General features: G+C 39.3%; 1 protein-coding gene across 2 annotated transcripts in view; it reads left to right on the forward strand.

The window, feature by feature from the left end:
- Positions 1 to 17,517, forward strand: part of Tmtc2 (Transmembrane O-mannosyltransferase targeting cadherins 2) — a 520,379-nt gene that overhangs the window by 360,113 nt on the left and 142,749 nt on the right. For both annotated transcript variants that reach the window (XM_025297016.1, XM_025297017.1), the window contains exon 6: positions 10,591 to 10,676. In XM_025297016.1, the coding sequence (XP_025152801.1) occupies positions 10,591 to 10,676 (86 nt within the window). The remainder of the gene's footprint in view (positions 1 to 10,590; positions 10,677 to 17,517) is intronic.

The following is a 17,517-nucleotide window of genomic DNA, read 5'->3' on the forward strand; positions in this document are numbered from 1 at the left end:
ATTTCACCATCCCGCTGAAATGTCCATCATGGCGAACGGTGTAACGCGGAAATGCGCGAAGCGACGTCCGATAAAATCCGACGAATTTTTGTCCGGCAAGAACCGAAATCCTAGCCGCGGTATTCGAAATTGCGCGGCGCATACGCGGCTTTCGTTACATTCTGCACACGCGGGTTCGGAAGCTCCCATTGTCACCGAAATTCTAAGGGGGTCAGTGTGTGTAACTCGCGTGCGCGGTGCGATACACCGGTGTAATTTGGCGACGTGTTGGCGCGCTTCGCCATTGCGTCGGGGCCGGTCGGCCGGCCGGTGTCCTACGCGCGCGTGCACGTTTCCCACAATAACTTGATATGCGAAATTTACGCGGGGACGCGAAATTCCACGAGCGGCAAAGACGTCCGTCCCGCTTTCGGCGCGCGCCCGCCCGGCTCGCTTGGCCAGACAACGGAACGACAATGGATAGCGGCTGGGAGAATCCCAGCCACATTGTCCGGGCACGACGCAACGATACACGCCCGTTGCATATCCGATAGCGCACGGATTACGGTTAAATTTAATATTCATAAGGATAATACGTGGCATTACGCGATACAGCGGCCGATCGATATCAAGTTGCTTACCTGCCACCGCAGTCGCCGCCGCCGCCGCCGCCGTTGCCGATCCAAATCGCCACTACATACCGGGGCGTGATAAAGCGCGCGCGCACCTCTATTGCCGTTTTTATTCCGACTGCAATTCAAGCATTATCGATCGACGCCATCGCGAAATCCATAAGCCGGCCAGCTAGTTGGCTGGCTGGCTGGCTGGCTGGCCAGCCGACCGGGCTACGCAGTTTATCGCTTCATCGTTCGGCGCCCGGCTAGCGTTTCGCGATCGTTGATTAACACCCCGCTATCGACGCCGCGACGACATTCGCTCTCGTTCCGGCGCCGCGCGTGATAAGTCGTTGGCTTTTTTCGCTTTTTATTTTTCTTCCCCCGTCCTTCCCTCCCTCTCTCTCTCTCTCTCTCTCTCTCTCTCTCTCTCTCTCTCTCTCTCTCTCTGTTGCGTCATTTCGTCATGAAACTTTACACATAGAGATCGGAGTTAAGTGGCGGGCGAAAACGCGACAATATTTTAAGGTGGACTTGAAGATTAAATCGACGCTCACGATAACGTGGCGTATGATCGATCTCCGCAATTTTCCTCAGAATGGGGCGGTTTTGTCAAAACTCTGACGACGTTTTAAATAAAATTCACAGGGTTTCGCCGATGCGCGCAATGATTGAGCTCGGAAAGCGCAGAATTTGACAAATTCGGCGGCCACGCGCGCAACGGCGAAACATTGTGAGACTTGAAATGCAAGGCTGACACGTGCGTCGATGCAATATTTTCAATAGAGATCTCAGCGAGCGCATTAAACGTACGTGCGACGCACGCGAATAATATCGCGCACATCGATGAAACGCTGGTAAGATCGTGCGACATATCACCTTCACGCGTTCGTCGTCTGCAATTAGCTTTTTGGGTGCCGGCCGCATTGGCATTGTGTTATCACATCGCGACGAGCTGCATAATTAAACACGGCGCAGCACTGCGCGGCGCAAGCCGACGCGCATGATTTACATCACCATCGTTTCGCGCGGTTGCTGAACGTGCCGCGCGCGAAATTAGCGGCGCATCGAACGCGCCTAACTGCCGCGTGCAAATATTAACGGTTTTTTAATATTGGCTCCGGGCCGAGAGCTCTCCATTAAAAATTTAATATCGGACATTTTTGTTTTTCGAGTACGCGTGTACACGCCTCTGTCGAGATGAAACTCGGCTTCGACGTATTTTTCACGGAGACATTTTTTCGTGTTGTTCCGATATTCACAGGATTTTTGCGCAACGCTATGCACCAGCAGATTTTACGGCGGCTCTCTTTATCTCCTCTCTCTTTGTCTCTCTCTCTCTCTCTCTCTCTCTCTCTCTCTCTCTTTGCTCCGTCTCCTTTTCTTCTCTCTCTCCCCGTCTCTCATGCGACGTGTATATACTCGCGGAATTATAATAATGTGTCTGGTCGCGCGTCTGGTACCGCATTCCTCGTTATTACGATGAAGGCTTTTGTCTTCCTCTCTCTCTCTTTCTCTCTCTTGCCCCTTCCTTCTCTCTATCGACTTTTATGTCTAGTTATCCGTTCAATTACTCGAAAACACAAACGCGATTTTATACTAATGAAAGTCCTCGCGAGATGCAATTCATGAAACACGGACGCCACTGTACGGCGCGCGCATGTAATTAAATATAAATTTATACATCACGCCTATATTTTTATATTGGATTTATATGAATCGCCGGTTTGTGGAATATCTCGCATGCCATTTCCATATCGCGCGGTCCACGGCAAGCCAGCACGATTGTTATCATTCAGAAGGAGGACGAGTAAGGGGTACAAAGTTGTATGTTTGTGTATGTGTATAAGTTAAGTTTAGTTAAATTTAGTTATCCGGGAGACAGTACGATCGATGAAATGTCCCATAGTATATAAACATTAAAATATTCTAATATTAAGGACGTGCAAAAGTTTCCATCTTATTCACGTATAGATGACATTGTGAATTTTTATGAAAGTTGCGACGCATTTTTGTTAGATTATGTCAGTATTGGTCAACCTGCATAGAAACTGATGCATAGAAACTGATGCATAATAAGTTATATTCATTGACATAAACATTTTTATTTCGTGTAAAGATGGAAGTCGATAAGACGTATTCGTGACTTGGAAGTGTTATTGCAAGAAGATTCGACTCAATCGAGTGTAAAACTTGCGGAAAGGTTACATGTTAATCAGAGCACTGCAATTCGACGCTTGCATGAGGAGGGGAAAATTCTGAAGGAAGAAAAATGGGTTCCCCATGAATTATTTGAGAACGCTATTGCCAGCCGAGTCACCATTTGCCTTTCGCTGCTCAATATACACAAACACAAGTCTCTTTTGTATCGAATTATGACCGGAGACGACAAATGGATTTATTATGACAATCTCAATTGCAAAAGATCGTGGGTAAATTCCGGAGAACTCTCTACGTCAACCAAAACGAAATATCCATGGTCATGAAGTTCTCTTGTGTATCTGGTGGGACATCCAAGGAGTGCTATATTTTGAGCTGTTTAAACCACTTCAGACTACTGCAAAATTATACAATCGACAACTGAGGCAGTTAAATTAGCAATTGATCAAGAAACGGCTATATTTTGCGATAAAGCGAAACAAAGTGATTCTTCTGCACGACAATGCCAGGCCCTATGTTGCATTGACGACCAGGGTAACTTTAATGGAATTGCAATCAGAAATCCTACCACACCCGGCATATTCTTCAAGTATTGAATCGGATTTTTACTTTACGGATTTTGTTCCATGAAGCATAGTCTTTCTGGTATTCAAAATTCCGCAATGCTGAGTAAGTGCAACATTCATTGATAACTTTATTCATTCTAAGATCAAAGACTTCTTTTATCGTGCCATCTTTTGCCTGAAAGATGGCAAAAAGTAGTAGATAATGCCGGAAAATATTTTGATTAAAGATACTATGTATACATTTATAATAATAATATTAATAATAATATTAACAAAAAACATTGCCCTGAAAACGATGGAAATTGTATATATCCCTAATAGAAGAAGAATTACAAACTTATTTATCCATCTATGATATTTGACTACTTTTTAATTTATCTCGGAATTTGTTATTTACCCTTTATTTTAATAGCGACGCCTATTTCCGCATGATAAATTTGCGTCAGCTTGATCCTGACGCGAATAATAATCGCGCATTGTACTTAAGAATATATAATAATAATTCGCAAAGGATCCGTACGGTTTCGTACGATTGTATGGATTGTAAGATAGGTAGATACACATATATAATCGATGTTATAAATTTAAACGGCTTCGTGCGATAAAAATATTATAGGCTAACGCATCGCTAATAATAAAACGTGTGAGTGATGTCGAGTGACTAAGCGAGAATAGACTTGGTGGAGCGAATTCGCGATATAAACAGAAAACTAATTTAGGTTACGTCGAGATAACTGACTTCAACGTGGTGGAGTTATCTCTTGCTCAAATAACGGATCACTTTGAGTGTTCCAGGTGGAAGAGACGGTTATAGTACTGTAAACTTAAAGAAAAAACTACTGCAGAGTGATTCATAAACTTACGGTGATACTTCAGGGGATGAGTCTACTCTCGAAGTTTCCTAAAGTGAAATTTCACTCGGAAAGTAGAGTGACAGCCAAGTTACTCGAATTCAAGTGATTTTATACAGAGTCAGTTCTTTCCTCTGAATCGTCGAGTGAATATTTTTTTTCACTTGTAACTATAGAGTGAATCTGAATATCCTATCGTCGCAAGAACAAAGTCGCTCTCGCGATTGAAGCATTCACGCGTATCGAGTTGAAATCTATTCCCCATAAGCTTGAATGAAAGATATATAGTTTTACGATTCCAAATGGTAGTATTTTCACTTTCGCTTCACGTAAATTTTCACCTGAGTGTGAAATTTCTCTCTAAGAAACTTAGAGAGCAAACGTCGAACAAAATATTTACGTTTATATAACTAGTTTTCGAGTTGTCAGAAATTAAAACAAATGCGAAATTTTCGATTTTGAAATCGAAATGTTTGATTTTTAATCCAGTGAGCATTTTTAAACAACTTTCCAGATCATTGAGTAGAATGAAATATGGCTACTATGCGATCTCATGATTCAAATTTATTAAACTTTTATTTGTGGAGTCATTTAAAATTTATTGTGTATTGTGTATGTAAATGAATGATGTTTAAATCTGCAAGAAAAGTTACGAAATACAGGTTGCGTGAAAAGTTTGCGGAGCGGCATCTATAAGTAAACGGTAGAATTATAAATTGTAGTCGATTGTATAGAATCACTCTTCACATGAACCTAGGTTAGGTTTCATTTCCATCTATCAATTATTTCTGTGTTTACAAGCCAATTGAAGTTGACGTGTCAGTATATTTGTTTGCAATGGAAAATTTGAAACAGCGTGCAGTGATTGAGTACTTTGTTAAAACAGGTTTAAAGGCAATGGAAATTCATTCCGAGATGGTAAATGTGTTAGGGAAATCTGCTCCTTCAAAAACAATGGTTTGTAAATGAACACTTGAGTTTCAACGTGGTCGTACAAGCATTGAAGATGATCCACGCAGTGGACGTCCAAAAAGCACATCAACACCAGAAATCATTGAGCAAATACATGTTATTGTTTCTGAAGATCCAAGTGTGACTACGCGTGAAATTGCTCATACCATAGACATTTCAGATGAACGGGTATGGCATATTTTGCATAAAGAATTACAAATGAAAAAGGTGTTTGGAAAAGGGGTGCCGCATACGTTAACAATTCAACAAAAACTCGCTCGAAAGCAAATTTCTCAGCGTCATTTGGATTGTTTTAAGAATAATAAAACCGATTTTGTGCGTCGTTTTATAACTATGGATGAGACTTGGATCTATCACCATGATCCTAAATTGAAACAGGAACGTTTACAGTGGACTGAAGCTGGATGTTCAGCTGCAAAGCAAACAAAGCATCGGCAAAAAAGGTTTTGGCATTAGTTTTTTGGGATGCTAAAAGGATTTTGTTAATTGACTATCTGGAAAAAGGTAAAGCAATTAACTCTGAACATTATCGTAACCTTTTGGATCAATTGGACGCAAAAATTCGTGAGAAAAAACCTGATTTGCAGCATAAACAAATCATTTTTCACCAATACAACGCACCTGCTCACAAAGTTGTTTTGTCAATGTCTAAATTCAATGAATTGAAGTATAAATTGCTTGATCATCCACCGTATTCGCCAGATTTGGCACCCAGCCACTTCTGTTTGTTCCGAAACCTAAAACAATTCCTCCGTGGAAAGTATTTTTTGTCGAATGAAGAAACTATAGCAGCCGTGGAGACATATTTCGCAGACCTTCCAGAAACATACTTCCGCGATGGAATAAAATTATTGGAGAGCCATTGGGCCAAGTGTATTGAAGTTAATGGAGACTATATTGAAGAATAAAATCATCTGTAGAATTAGGTATTCTTTATTTCAATTTCGCTCTGCGAACTTTTCACGTAACCTGTAGATTGAAAAAACATCGTCTGATATTTTTCAGTGATTTCGATATTTCCAATGTGTTTAATTTTCAATGTAAATGTGTATGTTGTAGCATTAGTTAAATATTGAAATAAATATTAATTACGCGCAATATCGTTGCGAAGTAAATGAAATTTTCTATGGATCAATTGGAATAAAAAATCGAAAACAATTCGTATAACAAATGTAATCTTTCATAATTTTGTAACTATAGCACGTAAAATGTATATTCAAATTACATATTTTATTCGTTTAAAGTGTAAGTTCATTTCCGGAAATATTGCCATGCATTTATGAATCGCCCTTATATCAGTCAAAAGGTGATTACATCGTATTTATGTAGCAACATACATTTGCCGCGTAAAAATAAAAGTGGCGCGATTTTCTGTTTATAATACTTTTTACGTTTAATGGCAGGGGAGTTAAAATTAATACAAGTCCACGGAGGTTACTCGCAAATGCGCTGCAAAATTGTATCTCTAATTGTTATATCGCGTAATTGTGCCAAAGAGGATAAATGAAACATTAAAATTAATGGATGTAAAAAAACTGTAAAAAACGACTACCACCAGGCGTACATTTTACAGAATGCGAAAGTCGGTAACACCAAGTGACGGGTCTCAACAATAGACTCGCCCGCTCACCCTGCACTCAGTCCTGGAATAACGTTTCGATCGCGGATTTACCGTGAGATTTGGCGCGTCGCACGCGCACGTTTCCCGCCGCGGCAAAATACGCGTACGTTCGAGCATCGTGAATTGCGGCCACTGGTAACTTTTCGACATTCCTCGCCAGGCTTTTATTGGCAATGTGCGTTATGCGCACCGAACATTTTACGGGCGTTTCTATTTTATTGGCGTGACGCATAAACGGTCAAATATTCGGCGGCGAGGCGTATCTGCCGTGTATACTTCGCGCTTTTCCCCCGCATCGTCTTCCTTCCCTCCTTCCATTTTCTTCCGCTTGCTTTCTGATGCCGCGACGTGTCAAATGTAGACGAAATCTCCGAACGGAAAAAAGCCGTCGAAAACACTCGGGGTGTGTACTTTGTTACTGATATCGGCGCGATAATCTAACACACAGAGCGCGACCATTATGTCGCGAAATTCCTCGTCATAAAAGCGATCGTCCGTTACGTAGTCGAGAATAATTCATATAATTATATCCGCGCGCGCGCAACCGAACTATTGCGGTTTATTTTGTCGATGATCGCGCGCGCTCGCATTCACCGTTTCAATTGCCATGCAGCCAATATGCGCGTGTTTGATAGTAATAGTATTTGACATGCCGCATTGCTTTATTAAGTTTTATATTTTAAGCGAGCGACAATTGGGAATTATGTTCGCGATCCGTCTTCCCGTTCCCTTGCCATTCGCGTAAATTGACCTGCGCTTCACTTCCGCGTTTAATGTTAAATGTAATATTAAATTTTTCTCAATCGGGAATCGATAAGAATGGGAAACAATAAGATAATTGGACAAGTATTGCATTATACGTTATTATGTTGTGAAATTTCACTGGGAGGTAAGAAGGAGAGGGGAGATATATATGCATATTGAAATGGATTTTAGGATATTATTGAGAGATATTCGAAAAGTAATAATAGGTCGTAATGGTTTTAGTACTATTTCCGGAATAAAAAAGCTTTAACTTTTTGCTGTCCTATATCTAATACCTCAATATCGTGTTTTATTTTTATTTTAGTATACGGAGAAAATATAGCAAAAATTATACTACATTTTTTTAGTCTCCTGAACCATATAGAGATTATAATCGAAATTATTATATATCTATTAAAATATATTATGCACTGCTTTTTATAACTTTGTTAGTAATTTATAGTACAATGTCGATACAATCCTTTGGCATTATTTTTATAAAATTTTTACAAAAGAATGTAAAAGTATATAATTTTAATGTAATTTTAATTATATTGCAAAATTTTGTACATGTACAAATCGATTTTTCATTCTTTAGTAGTACACTCAATATAAATATATTAACGTAAGAGTAAATTTTGACAAAAATATATTTTAGTGAAAATACTGAAATATTGAAATCAACTCTAATTGTACTGCGAATACTGACGCGAAGTAAGTGAATTTCTACGGATCGGTTGAGAACAAAAGTAAACAATAATTTGTAAATTATCAAAACCAAGATTTAAGATTAAATTTAAAGTGTTGTATCGCCCCTATATTGCGAATGTACTTTGCATTTTTTTTCCTATATCATAAACGTCCCATCGAAACGGACACTTTTATCCGCAGTTATTCGCAACGTTACCTTCGTTACGTAGCCCCTTGTGATTCTCTCTGCCACGTGTTTCGCAATTTACGCCGCTTGGAAAAGATCTGTTAAATCGCTGCGATGCACGGCACCGGTAAATGGGCCAAGGGCTGAATAATAAGTTAAACAGAATACGAGTATAATTGCAAATTGGCACACAACTGGAGATTGTTGCAAGAGAGATAAAGCCAGCAGAACGACATATGTGTATGTGTGTATGTATGTATACGCGCGCGTGCACAGCCGCGAGTCTTCGTCTTGTTGAAAGTTAACGAACGCAGAGTAGCGGCTCGTTAACGAATAGGGATTCTCTTCATCCTACCGGTTCGCGCGTCAGAAAAGGAAATCCTCGGCTCTTCTCTCCGTTCCTCTTTCTCTCTCTCTCTCTCTCTCTCTCTCTCTCTCTCTCTCTCTGTGTGCCATCTTCGCCTTTCTTTTTCCTTCGAGTTCGTCGTTCGTCGGGGTATACAAAGCGCCCTCATTAGTATAATTTTTTCGCGACGCTGGGTCAACACGAAAATTTAGTTTGCGCATGAAATGCACTCTCCATTCTGGTAACAAACTAATTGTTTCGAGATATATATAAGAGACGTTTTTGGAAAATACTTTCAAGATAAATACGAAAAGACCGATCACAGCCACGGGAAGAGGCTTGTTACGAACGAGGAGGGGAGGAACGAGAATGCACCGACGTTAATTTATATCTCGGCATTAATGAGACCGGTGAAAAAAAAGAAAACGAGCGTAGTTTCGTACGAAGCTGCGAAGATGCGCCGGAGTGGAACACATAGCACAAACTTCGTCCGCTTAGTAATTTATGAGCTAATTCAAATTGTACACATGCGCTACGTTAGAAAAGTTCGCGCGGTTGAGATTTTGAAGCGCGCGAATCTTCATGAGGAATCTCTGTAATAAATCATCGTAGATGCGCGCGACTACATCTATTTTCTCTTTCCCCTTTTCTCTCTTCTTCGGTTTCGATCGAAGTTAGCGGCTTAATATAGCCTGACCAGTGTGGAGATTGGTATGCTGCTAAAAATATCAGGTGACTTAAAGCTGCTTTGCAAAATTAACAATTTAGAAAAACACGTTGCAGGAGCAAAAAGTGCAGTGTGCGAACCGTAAATATTTTCCAGGAGACGCCGATATGACTCTCTCTTCTTCCCTCCCTCTCTCTCTCTCTCTCTCTCTCCCCCTCTTACTCTCGTGCAAACTTTCGCTCCTAGCTGGATCTAGTCGGAAATAAGAAAAATATCGCGACACGCGAGGCAAGAAAAATAACTGCGCGCCATATCGTCCAGCCCGATTTCGATAACGCGCAACGAGAAAAATATCAGCGATAGAGGTAGCGCGTAGTCGTCTACCGGTCGCGCGACTATACTTCATCTGTCAGCAAGTGATATTTTCATCGTTTCTCGAGTGACAACTTACGGCGGAAGATTAATCACCGTGACGCCGAAGCGGGCCCTTTCTAAAATATGTAGCTTCGCGAGAGTGCTCCACGTACACATGTATGCATGTATGTGCATGCGAGTGTGTGTATGCGTGCGTTGGTATACGTGTGCATATGATTGTGTGTGTTTGTGCGCGTGTGCGTATTTATGTGCAGGTATTACGAATCGCGCTTATTGCGCCCGCAATTTAATCCCACCGCGTAGCGACCTCACGCGCGATAAGTCATCGCCTTGACAAGTAATATTTTTATATCGTTCCTGAAAATGACATCCTTCGAGAGAAGATTAATCACTCACTGTCTAAGAGACAGAAAACTTTTCCTTTCTTCGTGCGCCACGTGACACTTCGATATTATATCGAACGGGGAGAATACCTTTGAACCGCGTTACGAGCACGACGCGTTAACGGACAGTACACCGGCGGTACTGTAAAATTAATTAACTTCGTTAATGGCTGGAGTTTCGTTAGCGTCAAACATCATTGATGCTGTGTGCTTTATTCCATATATTTATCGACCAACTTCTCTCTTTTATTTCTCCAGGATAATTTGATCAAAGGGAGACAAACAATTAGATGACAATGGAGACAGCCGTTAAATTGCAACGCGCGATTATTAATTAAAGTTTATTTTGTTTGTCTAAATAGTTACACATTTTTATATTTATATTTTTGTCAGATCGTATCGATACTAAAAATGGAATGTGCTTTTCTATTACAGGGGCATCTTGCAGCAGGGCAGGAAGAATTACGAAGAGGCGATTTTGAGTTACCAACGAGCAATCCATTTCCGACCTTCGTTAGCTCGTAAGTCTTTTAATTACATTTCCTTTTCCCCTGACTTTAGGGCTCGCGTCGCGTCGTTGGCTTCGTTAGTCGAGCTTTCGACTCTATGGCCGTTCGAGCAACTTAACGTTTGAGCACTATTAATGCTCACTTGATGCATTCACGTTGTTACCGCCGATCGATCGGTGAAGCATTTTTATCGGCCACAAAAAAATATACCGTCGCTTCGTATCGGTAATATCGTATCGTCGCGTCAGTAGCACTTCTGCGGGCAAGGGAATGAACTCTTATTATTTTGTTCATATTTCACTCGGTAAATTTATCGATTCCGCGCGACATACATATTCCATTTCTTATTAATAGGGTATTTACCAATCAATCTGAAAATTATGATCCTCGACTTCAAAATTACCATATTTACATGTGTATGAAAGATGACGGCAAATACGCCGCATGTAAGAGAAAATAGTAGTGAAAGCCAAAATACAGAATTGAAATTTATGATTACTATATACACAGGATGTTTAAAAAAAGGTCCAGAGCTTTCAAGGCAGGTAGGACGCACAAAATGGAGGATAAAAGCCCTAATAAGCGTGGGTCGAAAAATTAATATCGTCGGAGTTATGAACAATTATTTATTTCGATTAAAGCAAATCTTCCTTCATTTTGTGAGTACTATTCGCCCTTGAAGTCCCGAATCCTTTTTTTACGCTCTGTACGTGTGTTTTTTCTTAACATGCTATCTGTCGAATACGAATTATTCTCGCGTAGCTGACGCGCGAAAATAATTTTCTGTTTCATGTGAGTTAACTTGCACAGCTGTTTTAACGTGGCAGTAAATTTCAATTGTGATTTTTGCTGAATAATAGATACAATTAATTGTGTCATATTAAAATAACACGTTGATTTAAACATAACATCGGAAAGACGAAGTTCCCTGATGTTACCGCGGTAGCCAATATTCTGAACAAATGTTACATAATTATCGGCTGCCAGAATTTCTGCTCGTATGTATTATGAATTCGCATAGCTCGGCGCGAAAAATAACAATGCGCCGTGATCCTCTATAATTCGTAACTAAATTGAACGTCCAGCTCCATGTATCACAAGAACTTGACACGCACCTCGTATATCTTCCCTTCCGACGTTTTCTCAGCCGATCACTTTTGCTGGCGTGTGCTCTGACTACCTTTCCGGCCAGCTTTTTGATCAGTATAATAATCCTCGGACTATATACTATAGATATACGTATTATCCCAGCACTATTTCTCTCCTGTAGCTCACGCGCGCCTTGTATAGTAAGCCCCCTCGGGTCCACGCGTATACATCCGTGCTTATGGCTGGGAAGCTGGGAAGATCGGCTTGCGTCCTTAACGAGCCGCCTTTTACCCAGGAGACTCAGCCTTTACGTCCGTAGAGCCGAGGGCGAGGCGCGCGTCGAGGACCCACAGAAAGCGAAAAGGAATAAAGCAAGTCGGGGAAGAAAGGCGAGCGGCTCGTTTGTTACACGTATATCTGGTACATGCTACGTACGAACCTGCGATTTACTTGGGTTGCCGACGTGGGAGCGGTTCGTTACAGCGCGCGCGAGATAGTTGTTGGTTGCGTTACAATATCGATTTTATGGCTCCTTCACGTGTCGTTCCGGCTTTCCGGATCCCAGATGTTTTCCCTCCGTGAAACGGCGATACCGTCGCGGACCCGGAAGCGACTGTGCGCACATTTCGTGTCGCACTGGTGCAAGCGAGAAATGGAGAGAACACGGGACGTAGATTAGATTCTCGCGCGCGCCGGATGTCTCGTAAACATCCGCCTTAATTTCCACGAATTTTCGCGAAATCTGTAGCATATACTTAAAATCGATATCATTCTGAAAAAAGTCTCGAAAGAACGCGACGTTCCAATAATAACTGTCTAATATTATTGTTTGCTAAGTCTCGAATTCTCTTTGAATTCGCAATATGGGATTCTGTAATGTTCCATTCGATCGAATCGAATGGAAAATAGCCAGTAAATTTACATTTCAGATTAACAAACAATTAACTTAACATGGTGAATATTTATAAATACATAGAGTAGCCAACGCGACTTTGACGTATATTATCAAAATTATGTTCCACAGCAATCTTAAAAAGTGGTACCGTTTATTGTTTATTAAAAAGTTATGAACAAAAGAAGTTTTAGTAACTGAATAATTATTCAGTCTAGGAAAATCAACTCCAATGACCTTGATTTGATGTACTGCCGAGGCTATCTTGCTGAATAATTTTCAACAGATTTTAGCTGTTCCTGGTTGTTTATTGAAAAAATTTAATATAAGCAAAAGAAATTTCATAAGTACGGAATGTAATTTTCCGACACTATATACAGGGTAGGCCAAATAAAATGTTACAGCTCAATATTTGTAAAACGGCTGGATGGATTTTAATGCTTTTGGATTCGGTTTTCTCTGCTCGATGTGCTTCTTCACGTAGACTTATTTTCATTTTCCTCAATCACCTGCTTGTAACGTGGGAGGTCCAACTTCGTTTCTTCAAATGGCATCTTCAACAAATTTTAATATTAGTAGGTTTTAGATTAAAAGAGAAATCACTTTTATTCGAAAAATTTTTGTTTCTAAAATCATTAATTTCTGTGCTAGAACCAATTCAACATGTTTGAGGGCACGAAACTCCAAACGCTTACATCTAACGGTTTCACTCATCGATTTTCACTCTGTTTGCTACCCAATGATCGAATCCGTCTATTACAGACCAAGATTGAGAGTGTTTCATATAAATGCAGTAGGAACGACAGGACAAAATACTAAAGAAATCAGAGTTTGTATGATTTATTTTAATAAATTTTAATAAATGTTCAAAATGCATACCATATACTTCAAAGCATTTAAATATTTTTTTGATAAAATCTTTGCGCACACTTAAGAATATAGCTGGCGTAATCGATGCGTAGGCAGCTCGAATTTGTTCCTTCATTTCTTCTTTGATAGTAAGGATTGTGCCAAATATTTTTCCTTTACATACTCCAGAAAAAGAAATCTAAAGAGTTAGATCAGGTTAGATCAGGTGAGCGAGGTGGCCATTGAATAGGTCCACCACACCCAATTCATCGTTAACCAAACATTTCGTTCAGCAACGTGCGAGTAATTCTAGCAAAATGTGGCGGTGCTCCATCTTGTTGAAACCACATATCACGTCGAATACATAGTGGAACATCCTCTAATAGTATATGAAGCTCGTTACTTAAAAAATTACGATGAGATTGACTTGTTACCGTGGCTTAAAAAAAAATATAGCCCGATGACGGAGTCTCTGTGTGTGTGACAATGCCACACCGAACATTTAACAACCAGCGTTATTGAAACGACCATTTATTCGTTCAACCATTCAACGACCGTTGTTGAATAGTACTCATCTAATGTGTATTGTTCCGGGATCAATATATAAATTATGTCGGTTTACTTGTCTACAATTGGTGAATATTGATTCATCGGAGAATAGAACGTTAAAACGAAAATTATTGTTCTTTTTGATGGTTCGTTTTATCTATGTACAGAATCTGATACGCTGCTGGTAATCTATGATGCTAAAAGTTTTTGATATAAAATCAAATAGTATGAATGATATTTTTCAACTTTCTGCATTCAGCGAATCGATGTTTGCGAAATGCCAGACTCTCTTTCCAATTGGCGTTGATTTATGCATGAATTTATGTGCAGAATATTTATTTTATTATCCTCATTTACAGTGCTCTTGACTCCACTCCGCGTTTTAGCAATTACAAATTCAGTAGTACGAAATCGTCTCTCTAGTTTCTTGGTAAGCTATATGATTTTTTCAATGACATAATGTTGTCGGAAGATGTTACTTAATTCGCGATAATTGTTTCGGCATTCACCAAGAACTAATAGCATATTAACTTTTGTATCAAACTATGCCATATCTTTTGCTTGTACGCTTGCATATGAATAGAACAATTTCCACACTTTCACCGAATTTATATGAAACATTATTTACACTCTCAACCTTGGTCTATGGTAAACTCGATTATTGGGTAATAAACAGAATGAAAATCGGTGAGTGAATCAGTTAGATGTGAGCGTTTGGAGCTCCGTGCCCTGAAATATTTTGAATTGATTCTAGCAATTAAATTGCTAGAACTAATTCAAATTAATTGAAAATTAATGATTTTAGAACAGAATTTTCGAAAGTGGTTTTCTTCAACCTAGGACCCACTAATGTTAAAATTTTTTGGGGGTATTATTTAAAGAAACAAAGTTAATGCGTCCCACGCTGTAAGGAAGTGATTGCGAAAAATGAAAATAAGTCCACATAAAAGGACACATCGAGCTGAGAAAACCGAATCCAGAAGCATTAAAATTCATCTAGCCGTTTTAAAGATATTGAGTTCTAACACTTTATTTGGGCCACCATATTAAAAAATGGGTAGTATTGGAGATTTACGAAAAGGTACGCAGATGTATATACTATTGTATTTTTTATGCTCATCGATTTTTTATAAGAAACTTTAGCAATACACAATTATACAATTATACGATAATAATCTTATTTATCATTATACAATAATCATTTTATTTATTCATGTTCTATTTCAAGATAATCTTCAATAGTATAATCCAACGCAATCTCTAATGTTGTTTATAACGATATGCGTTGGATTAGATTAGTTTAGTTTGTAGAAGATGTAAAGGGGGTCCATCCCTTGCGTATATATCGGATTATCTCATAAGTAATGCGGTTTTTTAGAATAGATTCTAAAACAACATAAAAAAGAATATATTCAATTTTAATCTAAGATATATTTACTATTCTTATTTACAGCTTTTTCCCATCTTAATTTTAAATTTTCGATACCCTGGCGATAGAAGCTCTTGTACTTTAATCCAAAGAATGAATCGAGCTCTCTTTGTACATCATATTTTAAATTTGCTGGAACCATCTTTGACCTTGGCTAACACTTATAATACCCGGACCATGAATTTGCATATTTTATCTATCGTTGTTGTGGCAGTGCTGTCTCGGCCCAAGCAAAATATGCCTTAAATGCTCTTTCGACATTTCCATAATGACGTTTATTTTTCACTCTTAAATTCATGTTAAATATTTAGCTGACACACAATTACTTGAAAAAATTTGCAAAATTCTAATGATTACACATATACATTGTACGATTATGCAATAACCATAAAATATTGCATCATTCACTTTGACCAATGAGAAAAACGTATTACTTATGGCATGACCTATAATACATGTATTGCTTTACATACATACTGTTCGTTTTTCATGAACACCTTGCATTACTTACTTTTTAATGTATAAAGTGTTAGAAAACTGTCGTACTTATGCAACTTCATACATTTAAAACTTTCCAATAAACAATTAGTGACGGCTGAAATTTTTTTGAAAATTTCATTTTATTCAGTAAGATTAATTTAATAGCATACGTTAATGTCAAGATCAAGGTCATTGGAGTTCATTCTTCTAACTTGAATGACTACCAAAACTTTTTTGCTACAATTTCACTGTTTATTTATGAAAATAAGTGGCACCATATAGTGGCGTGTAATTTTAAATGGACTGTTTCGTCTGGAACGATATGTCGGTCCATTTTAGAATTTGGAGATTCCTAATTAGCGCGTCAAGAGCTATAAAGTTAGATTAATTTAGATATTTTTTTCTCAATAAAGTTTTGTATATTGTAGGGACAAGGAGTATTGGAAGGTGTGTGACGCCGAAGTATCATTGTTTAATCGTAGCTAGAAAGGATCTGCGCATAAGGACGCAGCGACCGCGACGAGACAATGGCTGCGTTCAATAGAATAAAATGATCAGTGAGCGCTTAGTGATTATTGTCTGTGATTGGAACATTCTTTTAGATTCATCATAGATCCAGAAGTATTTACCAATCAGGAGCGAGAATCACTAAGCGCTCACTGATTGTATGATCAAACGAACTCCTGAGTGAAGTTCGATCATAATTATGCGTATGCTTTCGTCCGAGTAGATTACATGTAGTCATGTCACATGACTCCCGAAATGAACAAGCATCTCTTCAAAGATGAGCGCCAAAACAAAACAATTTGGCGCCCTCGGTGCCGCGCGCGGCGTTGTCCGCTTCATGGTTCAAAGCCGTCACAAATCGAAGGTGGGAGGGAACGACGAACGAAGTTCCAAAGAAAGGGAGGGTGACTCTACTCGGACGAAAGCATACGCATAATTATGATCGAACTTCACTCAGGAGTTCGTTTGATCATACAATTATGCTATGCGTTTCGTCCGAGTAGATTACATGTTCAAGCTGTTCAAAGCCACGATTTGTGACCGCGAGATATTTCTTTTTTCCTTTTTGAAGAAAAGTCCTTACAAAGACCAAAAGGAAAAAGGACGCTATGCATCTGTTAGGTAGCAAAACGAAATGAAATATGCCTAGGTAAAATTATTAGCGCAACTCCTAGCATAATGCATTTAGAAAAGAAAAAGATTAAGTTCACAGTTAATGATTCAAGATAATCGCTTCAGCCCCCTTAGTTGTGGGTAATAATAGTTGGTTATAAAAAATTCGCTGAAATTGACGAAGTGGACGACCAGCCTGCCGCTTTTCGAATATCGTCAACAGAAATACCTTTTTGACGCGCGGCCGAAGAGCCGGCGTGACGAGTAGAGTGAGTCGTAAAAATTGAAGTATCAACTCCTCCTTCAGACAGTGTTAGTCGCATCCAACGACTAATCGTTTGAGTGGATATGGTACGGACGGGCTTCTTAAAGCTAAAAAATAAGGCCGAAGAGGATTCTGACGAAGAATTATGCGCTGTCTTACTAATATATAAATGCAATAACGA

The sequence above is a fragment of the Harpegnathos saltator genome, unplaced genomic scaffold (genome assembly GCF_003227715.2).
Source record: "Harpegnathos saltator strain DR-91 unplaced genomic scaffold, Hsal_v8.6 scaffold166, whole genome shotgun sequence".
NCBI classification, from domain to species: domain Eukaryota; kingdom Metazoa; phylum Arthropoda; class Insecta; order Hymenoptera; family Formicidae; genus Harpegnathos; species Harpegnathos saltator.